We start from the raw sequence: 21,570 nt of genomic DNA, 5'->3' as shown, positions 1-21,570 counted from the left end.
AAGGTGGTGGGCTGGTCAATTGATGCTTTTGAAAACACCATCAATTGGGTTTAGAGAAGGTGGTGGGCTGGTCAATTGATGCTTTTGAAAACACTATCGGTTGGGTTTAGAGAAGGTTGTGGGCTGGTCAATTGGTGCTTTAGAAAATACTATCGGTTGGGTTTAGAGAAGGTGGTGGGCTGGTCAATTGGTGCTTTAGAAAATACTATCGGTTGGGTTTAGAGAAGGTGGTGGGCTGGTCAATCACAGGAGGGCGAATGACTTTAACTGTATTAAAACGGATAATTTTGCCTTCTGTATGCCGCCACATCTCCCAGCCCTAAAGCATCCATCAGGCCAGAATTATTATAATTTTTTTGTATAATACACAATCAGAAAGTCTATCATGCGCAGCATTTCATTAAAAAAAAAACGAAAGAAACCTAGACAGTGCTTTTGATCCTTTTTTAATGAATGAATGAAGCCCGAAAACCTCAGATGCAAATATTATACATCTGTTTCGTGTTACTGGGGCACAGCAAATGCTCCTTGATCATACCGCAACATTTATGAAATATGACATGCCAAATTTTCAAAGCCTCTCCGAGCAGTTCATCGCTGTGTTTTCTGGACGCATCTGTGCATTAGTCACCTTCCTGAAAATGAAAATGCAACAAAGCCAAAGTAAATCTGCGACTATTACAAGTCAATTACTCATTCAGAAATCCCAACCGAAGGGAAAAAGTGATCGACGCAGGAACATTTTGTTTTCGAAACGGAGCTGCATGTCACTCATTCATGATGTATATTAATGGACTGGCCTGATTTTCTCTCTCTCTTTTCGTTTGCATGAATATATCATTGCATAAATCAGTTTTGAGCCTCTAATCTCACTCTTATCTCTAAACTTAAACCTAACCCTTCTACTCAAAAATATATACAGTGCAAAGAAAACTAACAGACTGACAAATGTGATTCATCACCATGATGAATTAATTAAATGCCAAAAAGGGAAGCCAAAGTAGTCCAGATGACAGTATATCGCGCTTTGCAGATATACAGCAAGCTTTACAAATGGTTTGTAGCAATCAGTTTCCTCAAACAGTTTGAGTTTCCTTAACTTATTGGGTTTTACAGTACTCAGTTGCTTTGAGTTCTCTCCATTTATTGGGTTTAACTGTGCTCAAATTGCTTCGTTCACTTAAATGGATTAAGTTCACAGTACAGTACTCATTATGGGCCATAAGTTAATCTAAAAAAAGTGTCTTGAAAATGATTTTCGTTCCCACATCTGGGCACTACTTTTTTAATAAGTTTCTACATAGACAACACCATTGTGGACTTTATGTTAAAAGTTCTCCACAAAAAATGCTGCAAGCAAAAATGTGTATAATAAGGAATTAACAAAATACGAAAATCTTATGCTGCTAGTTTGGCCTATAACTTTATTAATATGCATTTTATTAACACAAAATATATGTCAAATTCACATTTATACTTGTAGCTACATATATGAGACAAGTATTGGTGCATTAATCTACTCAATTTTGAACTAAGACCATAAAATAAAGCATTTTTTTAAAAACGGACTTCAACTTCACAGATTGGCAGCAAATAAAACTGAAGAAGACATTTGGACTTAAACATTTTTGTTGTTTCATTCATCAAAATGTTCAGTAGTCACTTAGGAATCACACCAAACGAAAAATAGAAACAGTTTTTGGTCCAAGTTGGCTAAAATGACTTCAAATGCTGCACAAATTTTTCAATAGCACCAAAAATGTCACATTTTACAGCAGCTTCACTACAGCTCAAATCCAACAATGTGACGCATATCACCTTTACTCTTCAACCTTATCACTATCATCAGAACCATCTTCACATGTAGCTCGTTCTTATTAGGCTTAGTTTTTGAACTTTAATGGTTTGTTGCAATCGATTTCCTCAGACGTTTTGAGTTGCCTTAACTTTCTGGGTTCTACAGTGTACATCACCTTAAAATAGAGTGTACCCCATAAAATGCATAGTGATTAAAATGGCATTTGTCCTTCTCCATTGCTCTGTTTGTGTCTCGTTGTTGTGTTGATAGGAGACAGAGACTTTGAACAGCTTTATAACGCATAATTATGTGCCACATTTAGAATTGCTTGACAGATAATAAATGCAGAAAGTGCGGAAAGAACATGGTCCATTGTGTGCGTCATCTCTGCCCACTACATCTGCCTCGCTCTTTTTCCTCTCGTTCACAAACAGACAATACTTCACACTGTTGATGTACTTGGGATAAAAGAGTTTATTTGTCAAGTGCCCTTTCGGTTGTTTAGACTTCTGGGAAATTCCCGTAAAATGCTGTGAAATGTGCATCTTTTTATTCAATATTTGATGCAATCTCAACTAAAAAATAAATAGAGGGCGGGACATAGAGTAGCTCCTCCCATTAAAAACAGCCAATAGCGTTTTATTTTGATCATAGCTCTGCCAGTGAGAGTGGCAAGTGCATCAAATGAAATGCAAATGAGAAGGGGCGGGGCATGTCAGATACTAGTGGTCAAAAGGTTTAATGAGAAATTTGAGTAGGAGGTGACCTCAAAAAGTCATTGATCAAAATAGGCGGAAGTGACAAACTACAAGCTTTACATGTTTATATCAGTTTTATTTTTTCTTAACACTAATTTTGATGCTGTTCTGGAGCACATTAGCTTATAAGTATCCTTAATGTAACTGAAGAATGCAGGAAAATGGATCCGTGTACAGTTTATTAAACAGAGAATGGTCAGGCAGGCAACGGTCAAACAGGTACAATCAGTATCATAGGTGTAATCCAGATATGTAGTCATAGTCACAGACGGAGAGGTCGATACAGGTGGCAAACAACATGCACAAGAAAACAAGACTAGGATCAAAAACGGCTAGACAAGGAAACGCTTTGTAAAGGTACAGACTAACAGTGAACAAGACTCAGCACAGAAGTGTGTGTGTGTGTGCTCTGTTTACAGTCCTGGTAATCAGTGAGAATGATCTTCACCTGTGTGTGTATGTGTGAGTGTCCGGATTATTGCCAGCTGTAGCGGGTGTTGATAGGTGCAAAGCATCATGGTAGTTGTAGTTCATGTGGTGTCAGATGTGTAGTTTTTTTAGCGATCTGCATAGGTTAGATGGCTGGTGATCATGACACTTAACATATTGATAATAACATCTAAAATACGTTATTAGAATTTCACAGAGACTTTAAACAAATAAATGTAATTCCTGCACGCCGCTGGCCAAACACTAACTAACTGGCGAATGACATGAACTATTGGGTTGTCTGCTGTTGTGACGTGGTGCACACGTTCGCGTTTTCAGGAGCCGTGGCTTTAAATCACAGTCCCTCCCCACCATCCAAAGGTAATATGCTAAGCGGTTAGCATTTTGGCAGATCACCGACTGCACTTTTGATTATTTTTTAACTCTTAGATTCCATATTTATAGGTTATAAATGATAGATTTAAGATAGTTTGTAATATCTTGACCATCTTGATCATAGTATCTTGGCCAATAATTTAAATCCTACCAAACCATTCATCTGCTTTCAGATGATGTATGAATGTCTAAATTATAATTGATCATTGGTTTTGCGGTCCATGGACAAAAAACAAAACCAAAACAAAGATATCCACGCTGAGATTTGGAAATAGTAAATAAGTTGTGTGTTTGGATAGAACTCATTATTATTGTTCATTTATTCCTTTGCTGGAAATGAAATTGGAAATAGTTTTGACACAAATCTTTGCGCTTAACAAACTAAATTAAATATGTCGGCTAATGGATGTCTTTAGTGGAGTGAGTTTCCACCGTTTCCTTACTCCATCAAAGTAAAGGAGTAAAGAGTAAAAGTAAAGAGAAAGTAAAGAGGCTGAATGGAGGAGGCTCGTTCTTTATCCTCGCGCTGCAGATGCTCTGTTTAACCGTTTTCTCACTAGTAAAGCGTTACACTTACAGTCTGTGTAAGTCCGATGTTTAAATAGTAAATGCGTCATGGCGTAACTCAACTGACTTTAAGGTAAGTGATTGCAAACAATTTATATGGGCTGACATTTAAATTAACAAATCAAGTTAAACATTACTAAATTATATTTGTTTGTGTAAATTCAGCCAATATTAATTGATTGCAACCACTTACCTTGAATGTAGTAAATCCATATGCTCTCTGTATAGCATAAAAAGCAAAATCTCGAATGGCTGATCAGTTAATGTTGTTAAACCATCCGCCATACATGCAGCACAAACACATGTGTGTGTGGGTTTACTGTATACACAGTACATGATGTTTAGCCTACTGAAACGAGCTCTTGAGCTTGAGTGGGTTTATGGAGAACAGGCTTTAATCAGGCACATCCAGATGGACTTTGACATTCATTTCGAAGTCATTGCCTCATTCTGCCACATGCAAGCCAACTCAGAAGGGGAGCATTCATGAAGTTTCCATCATGGAGGAACCACAGAGCGCTCTTTGTTGCTCAGATGTGTGTTGGTGTAGGTGTAAGTGCAGGAAAACCACTCGCTTTGTTCTGTCGTTTGCTCTAAAGATGCTCTAAATCAGCTTTTCTGTTTGATTTGACCATCACATTATTTCGTTTTGTTAGTTTGCATTATGATTTATTCAGGATAAGCAATCACATTTATTGCTCATATTCTTATTGTCTAACTGAGTCATTCTCAATTAAGTGTTTGCAAAATTATTTCAAAATTATTAAAGGTAATTTCAATATCTTTTTAAGGCTTTTTAAAGACCTTCTCCGAATAATTTAAAGGGCCATGAAACCCCCTCGTTTCAGCAGGGTGTTTTCACACCTCTACTTTGGAAAAGTCAGAAAAGTGGGCGTGTCCAGCTCTGTTTAGGGGGGAGTGTCAGAGGAAGAAAAGTGGGATGGTGTGGGAGTGTCTGTTTGGGCACGCGCGAGTTTCAGAGTCAAAATACACACACACACACACACATACACACACACAGTAGAAAGTGATGGTATTTAACCTACATGGACATCTGTAGTCGAATTATTTGCCAAATTATTAAATGGTGGACTTTAACTGCAGTTTGGCTCTTTCATTCAGGGAATTCAATCATGCCCCTCGCGACAAACGAGATATTTGATTCGAGGATCTGCTCTAAGCGTGTATTTTTCATGCAATGTTTGATACCGCACGGCGAATGAGAGAAAAAAAACTCAGCATTTCCCGGAAACTTAGATGCACACGGCAGGTAGCGTCAGAAAGCCGCGTGTGTTATTCCGGTCACAAAATGCGGTGAAAATTCTACACGAAGTTAAAGTTTGGTTGTGGTGCTAACATGTTTACACTCGGTGCAATAGTTAGTTCAATAGAAAAAAACTGAATAAACAAAGAGCACTGGTTGCTCACTTACCAAATCTGTAGAGACAGGACAATCACCAGCAACTAGAGCCGCGTCTTTATTAAGAGGAGACTACAAGCGAATCCGGATCTCAGCGTTTGCAGATGAGAACAGCTCTCAGGTAAACAATGTTCCTCCTTAGACACGTAAGTTATTGTTGTCGAGCGTCGCGTACACTGTTAATCCACACGTGACGCCAGCTGCGCTCTCACAGAGAGAAAATGAAAACAAAACTTAACTGCAGCAAACTATAAAAGCATCACTTCAAGCTTGTTTTGCCAACACAACGTGGCGTCTCTGTCGTCTAAACACTGTGACAGTAATGAATATTAATGAAGTTGCACAATAGAGCGCGCTGATTGGTTTGAACCAAGCTTTACTCATGCATTAATGCATCACACTGTAAGACGTAATAAGACTCACTCTGGCACAGACGTCCAGTCTGCACGCTGGAATACATGCTATTATGTCATGACCGTGACGCAGCTTCAAAAATTCGTTTCAAACCGGAAGTACGAATTTGCTTGAAATAACACAAAAACAACCAATTTACACTTTTTAGTGAAATATAGGTGTCCTAATAGTGTTTTTAGTAGTGTGGGACACATATACGACTGTCAACAGCTCAAAACATGTGTTTTGGTGTTTCGTGACCCTTTAAGACCTCATCGCCACCTCATCTAATCACTATCAAACCTTTAACTTGATAAACAGTTGTTAATAAACAGTTGTAGTTAAATAAATGAATGGAGCACAACCATGCAACAGAACTCAGATAAGCTCGGAAGAAAGAAAGCTTGAAGGAATAAATTACGTGGTTGTTTTCAGCGACAGGCTTTAGCCACTGTTTAAACTCGTCTATCTCCAACAAGGAGTATGCAAACTTTCCCCTTTTGCTGTCTGTTTCGCTCTATGGTTTCACTACATGTGGAGACCGTCACATTAGAGATCTGCGCGGGACAAAATTTTGAATCCCGCTCCCGCCCGCTCCTGCCAGGTTTTAGCCCGAATCCGACCGCTCCCGTTTATATTCAGCATTTGTTGTCCCGCTGCCTGACCCGCCCCGTTTTCTACCCACCGCGCCTGATCCCAGCTATACAGAGTCCAGACAGCCTATAACAAGCTGTCTGTAAAAACACACACACACACACACACATATAAGCACCAAGCACACACACAGACAAAGCTCTGTCTCTCATTCACGTACACACACACACACACACACCTCTAATTTGTGCGCGCACACGCACACAGCAACAAACAAGCTAAACACAACATTGTGCTGTCTCATTCACACATACATACGCGTGCTCGCTCGCTCGGGAGTCGGAAGCGATATTGCTAGATGGCCCGCTCCCGTCCAAAATTAATTCGCTCCTGCGCTTTGTTTGGAAATTTATTCCTGCGCTGCAGAAATCTGGTCGGGTGCGGGAATGCAGAGCTCTACGCCGCATCACCTCCTTGCATTTGTCGCAGATTGTGTGACATTACCCGGGCGGAGGAGCTTGGCCGGACGCACCCCAGTCCAAATTAATCACGTAGCTCGAGCACACCGTTGTTAATTTTAGTAGAAAAATAAATATATTTATGCTTTTTTCGACGAAAACACTTTGGACAATGCTTGAAAAAAAATTAAGACCTAGTAAAAAGGCAATTAAGACTTTAATACTTTTTAAGGGCCTTAATGTTTTCATACAGTAATTGATTTATCAACTTTTAAAATTTTTAAGACTCCTTGGACTCCCTGTTATATTATTTAATTTATTTTCAAATAATTCCCAAGTGTTGTTTAATGGAGTTTTAATTTCTAATAATCAGATTCAGAATATCTGATGAGGCTTTCACATATTCAGTGTTTTAAAGACTATCATACACCTGACGCAATAAGGTGCAAGATATGTTTGGCGTGATTTGTTGCTGTTTTCAGACCAGCGCAACCCTGATTTTCATGTTTTACACTATGTTGTTTAAAAGGCAAATCCATTTGTGCCACTCTGGACTCATGGGTGTGCTGGTCTATAAAGGAGGTGTGTTAAGGCTCATTGTTGGCTCGTTGCTATTTTGATGAATTGAAATAGACCGCGCCATTGACCAACTAAAAGCTGCCCTAAAGTCCAGTGCACAGTGCGTTAGTTATGCGCCTATGCAGGTCCAAACACTTACACACTGCTTACTACAGAGGATGTACAGCAACACACAAATATCATTACAGATGAAAACAATCAAAGGATTAAAATCTTACACAAATTATTATATAAACTAAATCAAATATGTAGACTAATGGATGTCTTCAGTGGAGTGAGTTTACACCGTGTCCTTTTCCACCAAAGTAAAGGAGTAAAGTAAAAAGGTAAAGAAAAAGTAAAGAGGCCGAATGGAGGAGGCTCGTTCTTTATCCTCGCGCTGCAGATGCTCTGTTTAACTGTTTTCTCTCTAGTGATGCGTTCAGTTTTAGACTTACAAAGTCCGGCATGTAAATAGCAAATGCCCCATGGTGCGACGCAACCGACTCCTAAAGGCAATGTGAGATGGACTCTGATTGGTTTAATGAACAATATGCTCAAACACACCCAGAACTCATTAAAAAAAATAAGCACAACCCCGTTAGACCATGCGCCGGAGCGCAGAGAGTATTTTTCTGTCGTTGAAATAGCAAAAGTGGATTTGGACATGGCCTTAATGCTTTTGCACCATGCGCTTTAGACTTTGCGCTTAGGTCATTAAAATAGACTCTGCACCCTGACACAGTATTTAAGACTGAATTACAATGAATTAGATCTGAAAAAAAATCTTTTACATGTTTATCTTAATATCAATAAATAAATAAATGATTTAAACAAATAGCTAATAAAAATAGCTTCTGCTGATATATGGAAAGAAGTATCGCAATACTCAATATTTCATATTTTCCCAGTCACATGCAGCTAAATTAAATATATTTCAGCATTACACAAGCACACGTCATTAAATTAACTTAAAATATTACTTCTTTTTCGAAAAGTGTAATGCAAATTAATGTTTGCAGCTGTACTGCTTCACTCACAGAGATGTTCTTGTTTGGATGTGTGTGTGTTTTATAGATCTGGCAAGGCTTGGTCTCCAACTGGAATGGAAGAACTCAAGACAAGTCCATTCAGCCCAACACTGGAGTCTGATTCACAGGTATACATGCTGTGTGTTTACATTTAATGCATGATGGGATGCTTTCAAACAATCACTGTTGATGTTTCAGAAGACACTCTTAGAAACCGCGTCGTTTACATTCAAGGCATTAAGCAGACGCTGATCCAGAGTAGAGCTTCACGATACTGGAAAAATGATGCATTATTAGTGCTGAGTGTTGCGATATTCCTGGCACCACATTGTGCTTGGTGTATAATAGGATCCTACATCTTCAAAGTCTGCGGCTTGCCACTGCAAGCGAGGCAACATGAGAGGAATTTTGTCAATGTTTCTGTCATGAAAAACACACTGTTCAAATCTCAGCCATTTTGGGGCAAATGAGACAGATGGTCTTTAATAGTTCTTGATCCTGGCACTTGAGGCATCGCTCAATTCTCCAGTAAAATCACATTCACATTTGGTGGCTGTATGTCATAACGTCGGTCTACAGAGCGTGTCTCAGTGATTTCCAGAGCAGATGTGTGTGCCTCATACAGAGATGTAAGTCATTGCGGCTTTCGCCACGGCCACTGGAAAGTATGAAGGGTGAAAATCTGTAAGAATAGCGATAGAACAAGTCACGTCATTTCCAATGGAAGTAGACGCGGCCAAGAGTGTGGCGGAGCCAAAGAATTTTTTTCAGAGGCTGTACTTTAACCCAGAGCATAACTGAGGTATTGTTTCATTGCTGGGAATCGCCTCAGACTTGTAATATGAGACCGAAATTTTTTTATGAATGGAACAAAATTGCCCATTCCCTGACGATTATCACTTATGATCCACAGGGATATTAAGGCCCTCATTTCAATCATTCATTCATTTTCCTTCGGCATAGTCAGTTATTTATCAGGGGTCGCCACAGTGGAATAAATCGCCAACTATTCTGCCATATGTTTTACATAGCGGATGTCCAGTACGGCCAATTTAGTTAATCTAATTCACCTATAACGCATGTGTTTGGACTGTGGGGGAAACCAGAGCACCCGGAGGCCCAGCCGGGACTCGAACCAGTGACCCTCTTGCTGTGAGGCAACAGTGATAACCACTGAGCCACCCTTTATATATATATATATATATATATATATATATATATATATATATATATATATATATATATATATATATATATATATATATATATACACAACAGTTCTATCTGGTTCTCAAATCTGATTGGCTGATAGCCGTGATATATTTAAGTAATATCAGCACCCGTACAGCCTCTTTACCCTTTGTGTATTACTCCGCCCACATGCAGCCAGCAAAAAGCAGACCCTACAGATCTAAAGCTTAAAAGATGCACGCTCAGCTGTTTAACTGTCAGCTTATGATTTGAATCCAACGTGGAAGAAAGTAGTTCCTCATACAAAAGGGTTTTTTAGACTCTCCATGTTTGATTTTGTTTTTATATACACAATTATGCCGTCAAACTGTTGTATAAATGCAATATCACACGAGTAGCAGTGCGATATAGCTGTATATCGGCACTGGTGGGGGCACTAAGGCACTTGGCCTGCGGCCTAGTGCCAACGCACGCCTCCCACCAGTGCTGATATACAGCTATATCGCACTGCTACTCGTGTGATATTGCTCATATATATATATTTGCCAAATACTGTATAATAGAGCATTTTTTTCACAGTATTTCCAACACTATCTTGCAGTAATTTCAGTGCTTAATATGTGCCTGGAACACGCCGGATCCGTTTTTTTACCGATCTCCCTCCTCAACCGCCATTCTCCCCGTCCGCTGTTCACTTACACTTTCTACCGTGACTCCCCAATCCTAGTCACTTTCATTGGACAATGAAAAAGTGACATTGGCCATCGTGGTACAGTTGTTTTTAAATAAAATTTTAAACAACATTTCTTTTTAATTGTAGTACAGCCCTAAAGTCTGTTTTACAGCATTTTCAATCAAATAAACATTCTTTGTGAGCAACACAGGCCACTTAAAAGAAAAAAAAATCATGTTTTCATGTATTTCTTGAATGCTGCGAGCTCCTGAATGTAAGAAGCTGAGAGTGGGATCTTTTAGCCTGTCAACAGTGGCCATATGGTTTCAATCAGGTCCTCCCTCCGACTTCTTTATCTTCCTTGCAGTGTTCAGGTCGATATCAACCTTCATAAATCACAGGTCATTTCCCCACAGCAAGCCTTAATTAATACAAGTGGGTTCGGGGTCACTTTTGATTTATTCAGTCCACCGCGAGCAGTAGCAAAGCGGTTTGGATGCCTCTGAATGTTCTGGGTCTGTGGGCAGTCACCCAGAACCAAAGGGCATGCTGGGATACCATTGTAAAACAGGTCAGCGAAACCTGATGATGGTCCAGATTTATGAGCGGACGCAAACGCTCCTCGTAAATATTTCTCTGCTAAAGTTTACATTAGGAGAAAACTCTCCTGATTGGTTGTGTTTGGCGTTGTGCACGTCCCTTTTTCTTGTTTGGCAGGAATGCATTTCTTATTGTTGGCGTCTTGTTGTGCATTTCTCCTTTGTTTGGGAATACTGTAGTGTAACCTTTATGGTTAACATTATAGTCTCATAAATGAATTTATTTTAGCATTAATGCAGTACAGCAAAGCTAAAAGGTCATGAAATGCCAAACTACTCCTTGTATTATAGTTGTAGGTAATATTTTGATATTTTTGGCACCACCTTCATCTCCTGGGTGGTTGAAATCTACATTATGTTGACATAACAGGTCATGATGTGGTCAATTCTGCACTGTACAGCAAATGCATTGCAAAATAGTGTTATTTGACACAACCACAAACTATTTTTCACTGTGATTATCAAACAGCAGCTCCCTGATTAAAACCAATCAAATGGCATATATAAAATAAAAATCAAAAAGTTTATAAGACTGGTTTATTTGTACTTCATATTTTAGACTAGCAGGGCACATCTGTGATTGTGCATCAATCTCTGTAATGTGTGCTGTGAATTCAGAACATTTACATTTTTGTGGAACGTAAAATACATTTGTGCGAATCTGAAATACATTACTTAAGGGTCGTTCTGTTGCACGTTTCAGATGACTAATACACTAGAGGGCGCTGTCTACATTTGTGCGAATCTGATATATGTTATTTAGGGGTTGTTCTGTTGCACGTTTCAGAAGACTAATACACTAGAGGGCGCTGTCTACATTTGTGCGAATCTGAAATACGTTATTTAGGGGTCGTTCTGTTGCACGTTTCAGAAGACTAATACACTAGAGGGCACTGTCTACATTTTAACGAATCTGAAATATGTTATGTAGGGGTCATTTTTTTGCATGTTTCAGATGACTAATACACAAGAGGGCTCTGTCTACTCTGACAAATCTGAAATACGTTACTTAGGGGTCATTTTGTTGCACATTTCAGATGACAAATCCACTAGAGGGCGCTGTCTAAATTATTACAAATCTGAAATACATTACTTAGGGCTCGTTTTGTTGTACGTTTCAGATGACTAATCCACTAGAGGGCGCTGTCTACATTGACGAATCTGAAATAAGTTACTTTGGGGTCGTTTTGTTGCACGTTTCAGATGACAAATCCACTAGAGGGCGCTGTCTAAATTTGTGCAAATCTGAAATACATTACTCAAGGGTCGTTTTGTTGTACGTTTCAAATGGCAAATCCACTAGAGGGTGCTGTCTACATTTGTGCGTATCTGAAGTACATTAGGGGTCGTTTTGTTATTTGTTTCAGATGACTAAAACACTAGAGGGCTCTGTCTACATTTTGACAAATCTAAAATATGTTATATAGGGGTCGTTTTGTTATTTGTTTCAGATGACTAAAACACTAAAGGGCTCTGTCTACATTTTGACAAATCTGAAAAACGTTATTTAGGGGTTGGTTTGTTCATTTTAGATGACAAATTTACTAGAGGGCACTGTCTACATTTTGACTAATCTGAAATGCGTTACTTAGGGGTCATTTTGTTTTACATTTCAGATGAAAAATCCACTAGCGGTCACTGTCTACATTTTGACAATTGTGAAATGCGTTACTTAAGGGTCCTTTAGTTTATTGTTTCAGATGACAAATTTATTAGAAAGCATTGTCCACATTTGTGCGAATCTGAAATACGTTACTAAGGGGTCGTTTTGTTGAACGTTTTGGATGAAAAATCTACTAGAGTGTGCTGTTTACACTTTTGTAAATCTGAAATATGTTAGAGTTTATTTTGTTGTACGTTTCAGATGACAAATCCACTAGAGGGCGCTGTCTACATTTTGACAAATTTAAAATGTTACTTAGGGGTCGTTTTTTTGTTTGTTTCATGCCAACCGATACTATGTCTGCGATGCCTCACGACACCATCACTGAAGGTCTTGCATGTTTAATTTTCTGAAGCTTAGCGGACTGGTTTTGAAGCACTTCACCTCAGATGTTATTCTTGTTTTGATGTATACATCACTGAAAAAAGTGTTGCATGCAGAACTGTTGCAAACAATTTGTTTGTGTTGAATTTAAACAAACAAATTAAGTTTAGTAATGTTCAACTTAATTTGTTTGTTTAAATTCAGCCCAAAAAAATTGTTTACAACCTCTTAATGTAAAGAAATTGAGTAAATCCAAGAAATCATTTTTAATCATTTTTTTCAGTGTATATATATTTTATATTGCAGCCTCTTGTGATTAACTAATCACAACGTTTCAAATTGCGATTCAATTGCGATTGATCGTACAACCCTAGTGCAAATAATACTTTTTGCCTTAAGGGAATTCTCAATTACATTCAAGTAGGCCTATTATAACATAAAGTTTAGTATTTCTGACCATTTTCTTTATAATTTGAGTCATGAACTACAGTATCGCAATGCTACTTGATATTGTGATACTTCAGCTGGTAATTGATTAATTAATGTTACCGTGACAAGAAGCACCCAAAGAGAAACCAAACAGGACTTGTATCGCTGCCCGAAAATGTCAAGTAATATTACCCTGGAGACGTTGAGTAGTGATGAATGTTGCATGTAAAACGAAAGTGTGTTTCAATCGCTGATGCTGCTATTTCAGTCATCCACTGCAGAACAGCTTATATAAATCAGTTTAATGAGACAAAAGCCTTATCCAGATTTATTAAACAACCCCAAAAACTCAAGCTTATATAGGGAATATTTATGGTTAAAAAGGTAGAGAGGTACAAATGAATGGCTCTCAATGTTAGACTACAAAACTGGCACTTTTATAAGCCATACACCAGATGTGTAGACTAGTAAATCTGCCGCTTTTATTGCAGTTACACCCATTTGTGGCAGACATGCAAACTAGAGGAGCGTGCAACAGCTATGCCTTAGGAACAGGAGGATTTCTGCCAACTTTCGTCTCTATAGAAATGCCTCTGGCGGACGCTTCCTCAACAGAGCTGTAAACATTATCTATAGCAGGCCTGGCGTCTGTTTGTTGGTCTTGTTCAGAAGGATTCAATTTTACTTCCAAGAGGTGCTCGGCCTCTCTGTTTATTTCCCAGAGCTGCACTAGTTATTGTTAAACATTAAAGCAAACCTATTATGCAAAAATCTCTTTTATAAGGGGTTGTGTGGCAGCAGTGTTTAAATATATCCAGCTTCTAATGATAACAATGAATTGCTTCTACTTTTTATAATCAAACTTGATTAAAAACAGTCTGCAGAAACACTTTGATTGACATTCTCCCTTTGTACACGTCATCAGAGGGGGACAGCCCCGCCCACCAATGACCATCTCTCCCTCATTAGCATAAACAACCCTGAGTGAAAAATCCATTTAGAGCAAGTCTTTTTACTCTGCGGCTATCTTTGAAACTCTCGAGCAGTATGCTTGGGCATTTTGTCTGAATGGGGAAATCCTCCAAAACCAGCCTGATCTCACGACGAAAGTAAGTATTTTACGTTTTGCCAGTTTAGTGGCTAATTCGTACGAATTCGTACGAGTTCAATCGTACGAAAATGTACGATTTTAAAAAGGAGGCGTGGCACCTAACCCCACCCCTAACCCCAACCGTCATTGGGTGATGATGAGCAAATCATACTAAATTGTATGAATTAGATTGTACGAATTCATACGAATTAGCCACTATATCAAAAAGTTACGAATTGCCGTGAGATTGTGTTGTCTAAAACTGATAGCCAAGCTTACAATTACATTACATATTTGGATCCACCAATAAAAATAAACAACAGCTGTCTCATAAGTTTCATTTCTAAACGTCCAAATCAAACAAAATCAGCATTTTTTTCAGGTTGCTCGATCTAATGCAGATGTGCACTCAAAAGAAACGAGATCACGACACCAACCTCATTTATGGCCGCTCTACATATCATCATCCTCTGGATAATGATCATCAGGGCCCGGTTTTTCAAAAGTAATCCACTAGGATTTTGGATAAGGGATTGGATCATATCTTGAAAATGGGTTTTTCAAAAGAAGAAACGGATTACATAATCGGATTAGATCACGTAATCCAAACTTGGTTTTGATCCGGATCAAACCTTTAGTTTGGGTTTTTCAGACCTTTTTTGTAGGATTTGGGTCACTTTGATCCAAAAAACCTGGATTAAACTGATCCCATCAGAAGGGTGGATTTAGCGTGGATTTCATGCCCAAAATGTAATGAAAACTTTAAAAAAATATTAAATAAAACTATATTTGGATCATGCAGTATTTTACGAGATATACTATTTATTCATAAGGTTTTAATTTTATTTGTTCATCTGTCAGGCTATAGTGAGTATAGGCTTTAACGTATTCAGCCTTTCAGTATAGGCCTACAGCAAAATAGAAAGAGTTTGGCCTCATAAAATAACCCCCCAAACAGCTGTCAAAATTTACCAATACCAATACAATTTATTCTGTTACTAACTGATATATATATATATATATATATATATATATATATATATATATATATATATATATATATATATATATATATATACACATACAATTACAATTTATTCTGTTACTAATTGATATATATATATATATATATATATATATATATATATACACACATACAATTACAATTTATTCTGTTACTAATTGATATATATATATATATATATATATATATATATATATATATATATATATATATATATATATATATATATATATATATATATATATATATATATATATATATACACATACAATTACAATTTATTCTGTTACTAATTGATATATATATATATATATATATATATATATATATATATATATATATATATATATATATATATATATATATATATATATATATATATATATATCACAATGGAAAATATTTTTGTGTTTAGAATATTTATTAGTGATGCATGCAAAGATTACAGAATAACAAAAAAATGCAAAGAATGGCAATGCCTGATTTTTTAAATCACTTTCAACAATTGCAAAATCTGGCAAAGGAACAACTGACTCTGACCAAACTGCAGCAAACCAAGACCACACTTGAGATCTGCCTCCAAAAGAATACGCTCAGACAAGCTGCTCCCTCCACATCAGATAAGGAAGTCTGACATTATTGTGGAGGTTTAAACATTGTCTTTTTTATTCAATACATCTATATTTAAAATGTATTATGAATATCCTCAATGTACAGTGCTGTAGATCTCAGATGAGCGGACTGCTGGAAGAGGATGAGGTGGGTTTTTTCTTGCTTTTAATATTTATTATTATAATTATTTTATTATTTATTAAATTTTCTTAGTTTTCATTTCAAATAAGAATAAAAGTTATATTGACCCCACACTGGCTATTCTACTTGTTGCTCTTTACACAGGCCTATCTATCCATCTACATTGTGATTGAGCACTGGTAATACAGATTTAGTGATCCTGAAAAGTTCCTATCCGGATCAGATTGATCCAATCCAATGTTGCTTTGAAAAACTGGCTCAAAAAGTAAGGTGGATTACGCGATCACGGATCGCAAAAACAGGATTACTAAATCCGGATCAATTTTATCCGGATTACACCTTTTGAAAAACCGGGCCCAGGTCACGCTGGTCTTCTAAAGTGATTCACAACTTGATCTAGATTGTTAATCTTCTCCAGAAATGACAGTGACTCTGTTTACAAGCCTGTGGGGGTTTGAGTAGTTGCTGCTGTCATGTGATGTGCGTTTGACAGGACGAACTAGACGTCGCATTCGTTTCTTAGAAATTACAAAACCAACGGACCTCTGTTTTTTAAGTGCACTCGGTTCATTTAAAAGTACAGATTTCAAGCTTTGTGGATTTATTTCTGATGTCTGTGAAGCAAGTATTGATTGACATAGTAGTGCATTTATATCCTGAATTCTTTTATCTTTTTTGACCAGGATGCCAATAGTCTAATCCAATTACTCAATATGGTTTTCACTCCCTTAAATTGAACTGATTAAGCACTGAAAGGTGAAGTGAGAGCTTAATTTAGCTGCAGCGCGGCCTTTTTCAAACTAACAAGAGTAACAACAACAAAATACTCTGACTCCAGCTGCAAAGAAGCTCTGATGCCAGATAATGGCTGCTGCTAGATTCAATCAAAGCAAAGCTGACCAGAGGCAAACATGCATGATGGGAATTTGTGTGCAACAGGAAATATTTACATATTTCTGAGTAAGCTGTTTATTGAGCGCATGTCAGATCTGTAAACCTGTCAGAGGCTGTTTAACGGGTCGTGCTTGACTCCAACAAGTCTTCACAGTTCAGGCAGGATATTCTTTCATCCCCTGGAATTTTTAGTTGTGAACCATATGAAACAAATACTATAGTAATTATCTAATAGTAAATAATAGAGTTGTTTTTGACCCACACTATAGCAGAAACTTGAATTAATCTGTTGTTGTGATTCTACAGTTGCTATAGTAACAAAAAAACTATAGTGATGTAAACAAATGACCCATTATTGTAGTCAATTTCATAAGGGCCTTTTACAGCATCGATAATGTCGATTTTTATTTAGTTTAACAACAAAACATCAGTAAATAGCGCTATTCCGCCTAGCCCGCTTTACTGAGCTGAAGTTGGTTTTATATTTCACATTGGGTCGTTTTTAAACAAAAGCCCCTTTCACACATACACACCTTTCCGGAAAATTACCGGCAATTATGTGTGTGTGTACAGGCCCTTTTTGAAAATACCGGTAAATTCGTTCTGTCTATTTTCCGGCAAAGAGAAGTTGTAAGATTACCGGTAATTTGCCGGAATGCTGCGCTGTGTGAATGCAGAAGGAAGATTGCCGGAAAGAACGTGCACGTCTAGAACGTGCTGACGTGAGACGTCTGCTTTAGCCAATCAGAACAGTCAGATGCGTTAACTTCCGCGCGGTTTATGAGAATAAAAGCCTTTGAATATTTTTCCAGACATTTAGCTGCTAGATGTTAGTCAGATAACGTTTATATGTTCATCTTAATGCCAACCGTGTAAATAATTATCGATAAGATGCTTATAATAAGCTGTTGTTTGTTTACCTTCAAGCTTTGCGTGTGCCCGTGAAACAGCCCATGAGCGCCAGCACACACACATATCATGTACATCTCGACATGCGAAAGTGTTTCTCTATTTGTTTTCATCGGAGTTGTTCACAATACTGATCATCCACAGAGTTTGTGATGTAGTCAAATTTTTACAAATACAAGCGCAGCCGTTTAGAGCTCATTTCTGGTAAATGATGTCAGAATTTACCGGTATTGTGGAATGGATGTGCAAATGCTCTTTTCCGGAAAAATTCCTTGACGTCCTCGTCTGTATGAACATCACTTTTTTTAATCTACCGGTAAAGTCGTTACGGAAATTTTCCATATATTTACTGGTATCACTGTCTGAAAGGGGCTAATGACAGCCTGTGACGCGCTGCCTATATTGTTTACCGCTACTCTGACTATCCGGTCTGAAATAGCATGTAAGTATGGCTTAGTAATAAGTGTGATTCCTGCACACAGCAGGCCAACCACTAATCTTACAGTGGTGGCTTTAGGACAAAGCTTTTGAGAGAGTGAGAGCAGAGATCCTTGCATGCATGCAATATTGTACAGTATGACAAGTTTTGCTTGCTAGACAACTGTAAACATGCTAGATATAATAGTTTTTCAATAGGGAATTGTAGTATTATAAAGCACTAATAAGTTTCCAACTGGCGAATGACGTGATCTAGCGGGTGGCTGTCATCTTTAATGTGCGCGTTCATGATTTCAGCAGGCGTGGCTTCGGACAGCAGGGGAGGGACTGTGTTATAAGATATGCTAACGAATACAAATTAGGCAGATCACCGGCACCTTTAATACACTTTAATATATATGCAAAAAAAGATTTTTGCTTGTAAAAATGACTTATTAAAAACAATTCTGGAGATGTTTGGAGGGAACCTAATTGTACATTTGTTTACGTTGTTATGTTTGTTGAAATTTGCATTAAAATTTGTTTTATTTGTATTGTGCAATGTATATTTGTAAGGTCATGATGCATAGTAGAAATTGTGAAGAGGAAAAACAAAAAATCGATGTATGAATGCTGTAATGTTTAAATAATTGTCTGTTAAAAACGCGTGAAGATCATGTGACCATTGCAGAAACGCAGCATCTCCTTTTTCACAGGATGCGTTCTGTTCTCACAGTCTCTCGAGTTTGTTTCTTATGAGATAACTTAGCAAACAGCCTGTGTAAAAAATTCCACACAACTCCTTCAAGTTGTCCCAACACAAATCGATTGAGTTAACTAATTGTTTTTACAATTTTAAGGGTTGAACATAAAACAATTAAGTTGCCTCCAAAAAAACCCTTAAGAATTGTTGTTTCGACTTGAAAGTACACATGAAATCAAAGTGATGTTTTATAAACAAATTTCAGGAGGAGCACAATCCTTAACGAGGCTAATTCATCACAATCATTCTATTATCCAATCAGCTCCAGACCAAACCCCTAAATAGTCAAACACATCATACCTCTGTTTTCTTTTGACTTCAGCGTCCCTCCACCACCCCAACTCCACACTATTAAACCCAATACCTACTTAAATCTGAGGGGGGAGTGTTCTGGAGCCGGGCTAGACACTGCGCTCGGACCCAATCTCTCTCTATCCTGTTTAGGGGAATAACACGAGTTAGGGTGTCTTCCCGAGCTCAGAGCCCTCTCCCTGGACAGCATGCCAATAACGCATATTTTATTCAGTCAAATATCTGTGAGTGTGAACTCATGAAACTAACCATATTGATTTTGTTAGCTCACATTGCTAGTTCTGTGGTGAACAATTCATCTGCGCGTGTCTTTAAGAAAAAGAAAATTGTTTGTCTAATCTAGCATTAAAATCTAAAAACTGCACTTCCTTGGTTTTTTTTTAGGTATATTATTACATTATTTCTGTTTGAGGTGTTGGGCGGGGCTAACATACTGAACCACGCCCCTTCCAGCTGTCAGTTTTGACAATATACTGAAGTGGTGAGCAGGAGGAATCTGTTAGGTTGTAATAACTCTCCCAAACCCATTTGCCCATCCAATCAGCTCACAGTAGAGAAAAACAAGCCACGCCCACTGTTTTTCTCATTCATTATTCTGTTTCTCTAAGAACTACGTCACAATACAATAAAAAAAGTTAGCATCTTTTCTTTTTCCTTTTTACAGACTTTCCGACCAATCAGCAGTGGCTACAGTCCAACTCCCAAAAGTCCGTCGCCCAAGAGCCCAATCACTGGTGCTGTGCCTTACAACAATGGTGGATCCAGACCAGTGTACAACAACCCAGCAGGACTTTATTCCCACAACAACGGCAACGGTGCCCTGCCGAAGCAGATGTCAGGCCTCAGCCTGGGCTCTCCTCACAGGTCCGCCATTCACATCACTGAGGGCTGCTCTCCAAACACTGCACAACATGCATTAGAATTGACTTTTACAACCATAGTGTAAACTTTAAACTGAAAGTATGATCTGTAAATGCACTTAGCTTACCATAAGTTATAATATATTTTGAAGGCCTTAATACGGTTTGTTCCATAGTGGTTTTAATACTTTTCAAATAGATTTTTAATGTGTGTTTGGTTGCATTATCATTCTGCTAAACGCCACCGCTTTCAGAATATAATATTTGACTCATTGGGTGCACATGGTCCTCCAGAATGATTTAGTAGGCAGGGACGCGCCCATCTATCACAAGTATTGGGTGTAGGGAATGCCATGATATTAAGCCCAAACCATCACTGATCCACACCCCCATGCATCACTCTGGGTGGGACGCTTCTTTGGGGATTCTCTACACCATAACTCTCCTGGATGTGGGAAAGACAGTGAAGGTGGACTCAGCAGAGAACAATGCTGACGTTGTCCACAGCCCAAAATGTTTATTTGCTGGCACCATTAGCCACATTTCCACTGTCGGGCCAGTGCAAGCTAGGCCTTTTCTTGGATGGGGCTAGGCCAGTAGCTTGAGAGGCCGAAATCATGTTGCGTTTCCACTGTCAGGCCACAACCCGTCACACAACCCACCCAGTTCAGCGGGAAAAAGAAAGTCAAATCAGAATCAGGCTGATAAAGCACAGCATTGCATCATGACATGATTAAAAAGGAGACATCCGAAATTACACGTTTTTGTACAGCATTACATTATATGTGTATACGCATATAGATTATATTTGTTTACTTGACGACCAACTGTTGGCATCGTACATCGAGTGGTCTCATCAAAAATGGAGGGATAACCCAGCACTCCATCCATAATATAAAACCACAGAACTTCTCTGATAATAACTCTGTATAAAAAAAATGTATTTTATAACATCTTTGTTTCTGTAGATGCCGTCAAACAGTCTGCAGAGAGTCCTTAAACATATACATTTTTCCCTATTTTAGGTAATTCCTAGGGAATTATTTGAGAGTGTTGCAAATTACTTGGTTATCTTAAGAAACCGTCAAGTGTTTCGGGCCATAAGAACAAGTAATAAAATATAGGCTAGCCCAAGCATGTCCAAAATCGGTCCTGGAGGGCCGGTGTCCTGCAAAGTTTAGTTCCAACCCCAATCCGACACACCTTGGCTAGCTAATCAAGCTCTTACTAGGCTTTCCAGAAGCATCCTTGCAGGTGTGTTGAGGCA

At 38.1% G+C, this 21,570-nt stretch overlaps 1 protein-coding gene across 4 annotated transcripts in view; it reads left to right on the top strand.

Annotated features, from left to right (window-relative positions):
• pdlim4 (PDZ and LIM domain 4) overlaps positions 1-21,570 on the top strand; it is a 65,117-nt gene that overhangs the window by 26,343 nt on the left and 17,204 nt on the right. For 3 of the 4 annotated variants that reach the window (XR_015519656.1, XM_087300159.1, NM_001042696.2), the window contains 2 exon segments: positions 8,449-8,530; positions 20,108-20,307. Coding sequence is in view for 2 of the 4 variants with exons in the window: in XM_087300159.1 (XP_087156285.1) it covers positions 8,449-8,530; positions 20,108-20,307 (282 nt within the window). In the remaining 2 variants the exon portion in view is untranslated. 4 annotated transcript variants of the gene reach the window in all.

The sequence above is a fragment of the Danio rerio genome, chromosome 21, assembly GCF_052040795.2.
Source record: "Danio rerio strain M-AB ecotype USA chromosome 21, GRCz13ab, whole genome shotgun sequence".
NCBI classification, from domain to species: Eukaryota; Metazoa; Chordata; class Actinopteri; order Cypriniformes; family Danionidae; genus Danio; species Danio rerio.
Note: the sequence above shows the minus strand (reverse complement) of the source record. Positions and strands in the feature narration are given on the sequence as shown.